Below are 8,236 nucleotides of genomic sequence, written 5' to 3' on the forward strand. Positions count from 1 at the left end.
TTCGATTAATATATTAATCATATAATATATAAATAATTCATTTATTTCAATTTCCAATTAATTTATTATTCATAAACTAATAAATTATTTTCTCTCTGCAAATGTCATTCTATTTAGTTTCTAGTTTATGAGGGCAACCCAAAAAAATGCTTTTAATTACAAGTATATACCATTTAGTTATGAGCTTAGACACCTTAATTTAACAATTTTCCACTTTGATAAGTCTATAACTATAATTGCAAGTACAACCTTGAACCAAACAACAAAGTGTGTTGTCTGAAGTAACTGTTGAACTCTGATTCAAATCATAAATTGGCCCTAAGATAAGTGATCAATTATTCATTCGCTCTTAATGATATCATATGGTCATGAGACATGGAATCCAATCAATCTCATTGTCCATGATTTTGCTTCCCGATTCCCTATTTGTGATGACGTCATCAGACTAACAATTAAGCGTGTCAATTTAGTCCTGGTTGGGATCAATACTATAATGTTAACATCAAACCACCGATGTCCCCAAAGATATTGCTTTTTATCATTAGGGAAATAGGAACGACTAAACTTTGACTACATAATTGTAACATTTACTTATCAAACCATACATGATACTATGTTTTATAACATCATGTTACTAATGTGTTTACGCAACACGAATGCACAACCGACTTGTAAATTACAACTTATGTATCTCCGTTTGAACAATAGAAGATATTATCGTCTCATAGTTACTCATTATCGAATCCATGAAGTAATCTCTAAGCGTGGGTTTATCCAATACTCAAAGATCTCCATTTTCTAAGTACCCATGAATATTGCAGCAATCCCTATGCAATGTCTAATCTCTATGGACAATCTACAATCAATTCATAACATTCTTAATTCACTTCTTACTTCCACAAGTATGAGCGACTGTGGAATTTCAAATAATTAAAAATCACTCAGGATGTAAACATACAAAGTGAAACACAAGAATAAATAATTGAAGAGGGCAGTACCTATAGTCATAAATAATTCTTTATCATTCAATCACCAAATCAGTTACATTCATTTTGTTACAAAGTTTCGGTCTATCGACTAACTACTAAAACTAATATCGTTTCTTAAGCCAATGCTCATAGCATGTTGGTTGTGTTTAACCATGATCAAAGCCTTTGTGAAAGGGTCCGCAGGACTGTCTTTTGATGATACTTGTTTCACTAGGAGATTTCCATCTTCAACCCGATGTATGATGTAGTGATACTTTTTGTCGATGTGCTTGGACCTCATATGATCCTTTGGTTATTTGGTCAAAGCAACCGCGCCTTGATTATGAAAAAATAATTTTATTTGGCTCTTGAATGGTCAGGATAACTATGAGATGTACGATAGGATTCTTCAACCAAGCCGCTAACTTCAGTGCCTCGCTCGTTGTGATATACTCTATTTCAGAAGTAGAACTAGCCATCGTTGACTGCTTGGAACTTTTCCAAGACACCATTCCACTATTAAACAAGAATACCCAGTCAAATTAATAACAAAAGTTATCTTAATCTATTTGAAAGTTGGCGTCACTATAACCACTGACTCTCAACGTATCATTGCCACCAAGAGCTAGAAACATGTATTTTGTTATTCGCAAATACTTAAGAATGTTCTTGATTGCAGTCCAATGGGCTCTACCATTATGTCCATGAAATCGACTAACCATGCTCAAAGCATAAGCCACATGTCATAATATACATAATCGATCCTATAGCAGATGCATATGGGACTCGACTTATGTCAGCTATCTCTTTATATGTATTGGACATCGAGTCTTACTCGGTCTAACGGTATAATGAATGGGCATATCCCCTTTCTTGGAGTTGTCCACACTGGAACATTTCAACGTTTTATCTAAATATGTACTCTGGATAAGACCAATTAGACGTTTTTATCTATTCTCGGAAATTCATATCCTACGAATATAGGTTGCTTCCCCTATATCCTTGATATCAAAACATTTCCCAAGCCAAGATTTTACTTCTTGAAAGGTTGGAATGTTGTTTCCAATAAGGATTATGTCATCAACATACAATACTAGGAAAGTCACTATACTCCCACTAGCTTTGACATACACATATGGCTTATCCTTGCTCATATAGGACTTATCCTTGCTCCTAGAGAATCCAAACTCTTTGAATTTCTCGTGGAAGCAAAGATTCCAACTGTGAGATGCTTGTTTTAATTCATGAATGAATTTCTCAAGCTTACACGCCTTATTAGGGAATTTGGCATGTTCAAAACCTTCTGGCTGACTCATATAGACGTCCTCAGTAAGTTTTCCGTTTAGGAAAGCGGTTTTTAACATCCATTTGTTATACCTCGTAATCATGAAAGGAAGCAATGACAAACATTTCCTGATTGTTTTGGTCTTAGCCACTGGTGAGAAGGTCTCATCATAGTCAACCCTTTGGGTTTGAGTAAAGCCCTTCGCATCCAGTCGAGCTTTGAACATGTGTACTTTTTCCATCCATGTCGTTATTCTTCTTAAGGACCCACTTGTAACATACTGTATTTCAACAAGGTACATGATCAACTAAGTTCCATACTTGGTTATTATACATGAATTTGATATCGCTTTCCATAGTCTCAGGGCCTTCCATCGCTTCCATGTAGTTAGGCGGATCATCCAAATTTACCAGTGCGTTATCATTGATAAATGTATCCCCATATGCAGTTATATGGAAACCATAGTGTAACATCCAGACTCCCAGGTATAATTTTAAAAGCTTTATATTCGTTTTAATGAAGGAATTATACGAGTTGGAGGCCCCAACTCGTCGTGTCAAACCTAGTCAGCCCACGTGATTTATGACTTCTACTCGACGAGTTGGATGACCCTGGCTCGACGAGTAGAGGTTGTGCATGGAAACCCTAAATTTTAGGGTTTGCACCCAATTTAAAGAGCTTATGGTCCGTTTCTAGCCTCCCTCATCGTCATTACAGCCAGAGGAAGCCCTAGATCGAGTCCCAAACCCCCATTGTGTGTGTTAAAAGATTGAAAGGTGTTATTTGTTGATTTTGGAAGGGGAACTTGAAGAGCGAGGAGCTTGGATCGAAAAGGAGGAAGCAGATATGTCATCTACTTCGTTTTGGTAACCACTATGAGGTATAAAGCTAATACCTTGACCCTTTCATGCTTAGATCTTCTTTTATGGACATTTATGGTCATTTTTGGGGTTAATGGAGCCACTATTAGGTTTGAGCTTGTCATAAGAACATGGTCTCAGATTTGGACCCCTCTAGGCCCCAAATTCATAAAGCTATCAACTTTATCTTGTATTGGCCATTCTTTATGCCCTAAACCTCGCTCTAGACTTATTTTTGGTGTTTTAAGCCTCTTAAGACCTTGCATGCACGTAAAGTTTGCAACTTTACGTGATAACTTCACTTTAGGAAGCTAGATCTACAATCTGGAGATTTGGGGTAGCTTAAAAATGTCTGAATGGGAAATGGACTGAAGGGACTCGATGAGTTGCACGGTCAACTCGACGATTCAGATGAAGATTGGTCGTTTTTCGGTTTCAGCATGGACTCGGGCACTCGGCGAGTCAATGAGATGACTCGACGAATTAGTTAGGTTATTCCTGACATTTGGACACCACATGGACTCGACGAGTTGTATAGAAACTCGATGAGTCAACTAGGATTTTCACGATTTCTCGACTTTTGGAATAACTCGACGAGTCAATGGGCTACACTCGACGGGTTGGGTCAACATGGACTGTTGAACTTAACCTTTGACTTTGACTTTGACAAAGGGTTGACCACTTTGACTTATGGGGGTATTTTAGTAATTTGGAAATGTATGGAAATGGATCATTGGTGGATGTAGGTGTTTGAGTTGGAGTTGTATCTGGGGGAGTTTGACATTATCATCCCGAACTACTTGTGAGGTGAGTTGTCCTCACTATACTAACATGGTCGAACGCACCAATGCCGACCCTTTTTGGTTTTGTATCCGGGTTTATTGTATGTTTATATGTTAGCGACCTGTTAGGTCGGTATTATGGTATATAGGATGATGCTATGCTAGTGACCTGTATCCTGGTATATAGGATGATGCTATGCTAGTGACCTATATCCTGGTATATAGGATGATGCTATGTTAGTGACTTGTTAGGTCAATATCCTGGTATATAGGATGATGTTATGATTAGTGATCTATTAGTCAGGTTGACTGTCATATATGCTAGCGTATGATATTTATGTGCACATGGTTGTTTGATTGGGGGTTGGGTTGAGGCGGGCGTGCTTTATGCTCTAGGCCAACATACCCAGGGCAGACTGAATAGATTGCAAACCCGGTTAGGGCGTACTAGTTAGGCCGAAGGCCCGACGAGCGATCCGAATAGATTGAAGGCCCTGAGAGGCGGTTCGGCTAGGCTGAAGGCCCTGAGAGACGGATAAGCTTCTGATATTTTCCATCATTTTTTTGAAGATCTGAAGGTTATGGATCATCTCTTACATTTAAAGCATAAAATAGAGTAGGATTGGAAAACACCAACTTCTTTTTTTACACTAAATATAAAATTAACATTATAATAATATGGGGTTGGAGATGATATTTATCCATTTATATTACATCATTTTTGTTATTGAAAAGAATATAAAAGAAAAATGAAAAAAAAAACATTGTTTGAAAAAGCTTTTATTGAACAAAATGCTTGTAACTTGAAAATTTAAGTGAAATTTTTTTGATCGAAAAGAAGTCACGTAACAAGAGGGAAACATTTTTATTGTTTTCTCAAATAAAAAAACTAAAAAAAGAAAAAGAAAAGCTAAGCTAAAATAGTTTTGAAAAAATTGAAATTTGGTTACGACTAAGCCAAGACTTCAAATAGGACGACGACACCTAAGTTGATAGTCTCAATCTAACCGTCAGATTGTCTTCTAATCGAACGGCACCAGCTTACGATCCATGTAGTAGAATCCTATTGGCCCATATCAAACTCTACAAACCACTATATATACAAACTGAGACCATTCTTTCGCACAACCAAAATTCTCACAGCTCGAGATCTTTTTCGTCGTCTCTCCCTTCGTTCGTGTTTCCGATAACTTTTTCCGGCGAATCTCTAAACAGCAATGGCTGGTCGAGGTAAAACAATTGGATCCGCAGCGGCAGCAAAGAAGGCCACCTCAAGAAGTAGCAAGGCCGGCCTCCAATTTCCCGTCGGTCGTATCGCTAGATTTCTCAAAGCTGGAAAGTACGCCGAGCGTGTTGGTGCCGGTGCTCCAGTGTACCTTGCCGCCGTTCTAGAATACCTCGCCGCTGAGGTGATTTCCTTGATCTATTAACGATCAAATATATTGATTATTAGTATGTTTGGAATCTTTAGGGTTTCGTATTACTTTTTGGGGGAATTTCTCATTGTGAAATTGATGCTTTGCAGGTGCTTGAGTTGGCTGGTAATGCAGCGAGGGACAACAAGAAAACGAGAATTGTGCCGAGACACATCCAATTGGCTGTGAGGAACGATGAAGAATTAAGCAAGCTTCTTGGTGACGTTACTATTGCAAACGGTGGTGTTATGCCTAATATTCACAACCTTCTTCTTCCCAAGAAAACCGCTGGTTCTTCGAAGGCTTCTGTTGACGACGAATAGAGAGTTGCATCCATCAAGATGGAAGGAAACGGTTTAGCCTTTGATCTTTCATCTTTCGTGCATCAAAGAAAGTGTTTTGATTAGACATTGTGTTCATATATCCCAATCTAGTGAAAATTTCTTAGCTTTTCTACTTTCCTGTTGTTCTAATTCAATCATATACTATTTCTCTACGTGGTTTTTGTGATTTGTTGTTCTTAAAAAGTCGATCAAGATTTGCTGTTTGGGTTATGCCATTTCAACGGTGCATTCTCCCTTGATATATTCTTTTAGCTATGTAATGGTGGTTACACTACCCATCTTCAAATGATTTGCTTAAGAATTTGTAGCTTGACTGATCGAAAACTAATATTTTTTAATGTATTATTTAGTTTAAAGTTTTAGGAAGTTGCGTTTTGAAAACTGGATTTGGGTAAATATAATTTTTGAAATATGAATTGAAGTCTATGTTTGCACACCATGTATGTTGTGCGTACTTTTACAAGTGCTTAGACTTAGAATGGATTTAATTTATGCTAATTGAAGGGTTTACTTTATGATATTTGATTGAATGCAAATTTGATAGTGTTTTTGGACAAAAAACTAGGACATTTTCGGGTTATATGCACCGAATGGGATGTACTCAAGGTCATATGCGATTGATATGCAATTGGTGTAAAAACTCAAGAACGTGTTCTTGATAAAGAAAGTTTTGTAAATATAAATGACATTAGGACATTGTTGCGCCATGTTATTGGGATTTTGTTGGAATCATGAAATGTGTTAAAAGAATTAGGGAAAACACGAAAATCCAACACCAAATGGAAGTATTGTGAATTGTGATCATGAAAGATGAAGGGTGACAACCGAATTGATGTTAATGGTTCTACATGAAAGCGCTCTCAATGAAGTTATAAAAAAGAAGCATTATTAGGTTATTCAGTATCATCACAACATAATTACTAGTGAAGTGCATGCTATATTAATGTAGTTACTCAATAACATGTTACTAACATCGGGGTCGATGTTCACCAAACATGGTTTTGGGTGATGTTCACTAATGAAAATCCCTCTACATAGGATTCGATGTTCACCAAACATGGTTTTGGGTGATGTTCACTAATGAAAATCCCTCTACATAGGATTCTTACCGGTGAAAATGTTCACATACCAGAAAGCCTAAGTTGTTGATAAAGATTGTGATGGACAAACAATTGACTTTTTTGATGTGATTAGGGTTACAAGGTGTACCCATCTTTTAATGTAGAGATTAGTAAAAACAATCTCCTTACGCATGGTGACAACATTAAGAATCTCTCTCGTATACTAAAGTGTTTTCATATATCCTCAGGGATAAATGTTAATTTTCTCAAATCTCGATTATTTGGGACTAGTATTCTTGATCAGGAGATTCGTCGCATGGCTAATGTCTTGGGTTGTGTCAAATCGTTTCCTTTCAGTTACCTGGGTGTATCCGTGGTGGCTAACGTTGCCTTAAAGAAACACTGGGAGCTCATCATCGATAACTTTTGATCCAAACTATCAAATTGGAAAGCCAAATCTCTATCGCTTGCGGGCGTCTCATTTAGGGGTGGCAAATCGGGACATCGTGTCGTGTGTTTTTTTTTTGGAACGATAACATGAACATGAGACGACACGATGTCGTGTTTTTTTTAACTAACATGAAAACGAACGGATTAATAAAATCACAAACACACACGACACGACGAAGATAACATAAAATAAAAAATAGTTTATTTAATTAATATTAATACTTAATAATAAATAACATGACACACAGGAAAAAAACGACAGACAAATAGTAAATCGTGTCGAATTTTGAACACGAACACGACATCGTGTTTTTTAAACTTGACACGAACACGAACACGAATACGAATTTGCATTTTAATTTTGTCCAAATTTCGTTTCGTGTTGTGTATTTTTGTCATGTCGTGTCAACATTCAACAATGCCACCCATAGTCTCACCTTAATCAAATCTGTTCTCGAAAGTCTTCCAACCTATTTCATGTCACTTTTCAAAGCTCCACAAGACATTATTGATCTCCTTGAAAAGATCATAAGTAAGTTTCTTTTTGAGTGGAGATGATCTAAAATCCAAAAGCCTTTGGGTTGATTGGTCCAAGGTCGTTGTAGAAAAAAAGACGGTGGCCTAGGTGTTGGCACGTTAAAAGCCCATAATGTCGCTCTATTAACCAAATGGAGACAGGAGACTGTTAAATGAAAGTGATAATCTATGAGGAGGTGTCATTGTAACTATTCATAATCTCATAAAGAAACCTGCCTCATACATTGCTCGCAAATCATCAAATGGAGTATGGTGTAACATTTATAAGACTGTAAACAGTCTTGACGTGCTTAAACTTGACCGTAATGAGATCTTCAAGCTTATCCCTGAATCTGGTATGTAAATTTTATTTTGGAAAGGCGATACCCCATTTCAATTCCGTTTTCCTGCACCATACAACAATTAGGTCGTTGACTTGAATGTTGTAGACTCGAGGATCGTCTATCCTTCTCTGGCTTCTCTTAGAACTGGAAATAGGAACCAAGTGATGTTGTTTCACTAAATGAATTGCTGGAGTTGTATTCTGTCATCGGG

General features: G+C 37.1%; 1 protein-coding gene across 1 annotated transcript; it reads left to right on the forward strand.

Annotated features, from left to right (window-relative positions):
• The first annotated feature begins 5,015 nt into the window (after positions 1 to 5,015).
• Positions 5,016 to 5,766, forward strand: LOC145061852 (histone H2A.6-like). The gene is made up of 2 exons (XM_079009429.1): positions 5,016 to 5,304; positions 5,421 to 5,766. Exons 1-2 carry the CDS (start codon positions 5,113 to 5,115, stop codon positions 5,631 to 5,633), a joined length of 405 nt encoding a protein of 134 aa, XP_078865555.1. The 5' UTR covers positions 5,016 to 5,112; the 3' UTR covers positions 5,634 to 5,766.
• Positions 5,767 to 8,236: the final 2,470 nt, after the last annotated feature.

This window comes from Lactuca serriola, chromosome 7 (genome assembly GCF_051521515.1).
Source record: "Lactuca serriola cultivar US96UC23 chromosome 7, Lser_US96UC23_V15, whole genome shotgun sequence".
Lineage (NCBI taxonomy): Eukaryota > Viridiplantae > Streptophyta > Magnoliopsida > Asterales > Asteraceae > Lactuca > Lactuca serriola.

Coding starts and splice junctions, on each gene's coding strand:
- LOC145061852 (XM_079009429.1), top strand. CDS start 5,113: ATGGCTGGTCGAGGTAAAACAATTGGATCCGCAGCGGCAGCAAAGAAG. Junction 5,305..5,420: donor TAGAATACCTCGCCGCTGAG/GTGATTTCCTTG, acceptor GATGCTTTGCAG/GTGCTTGAGTTGGCTGGTAA.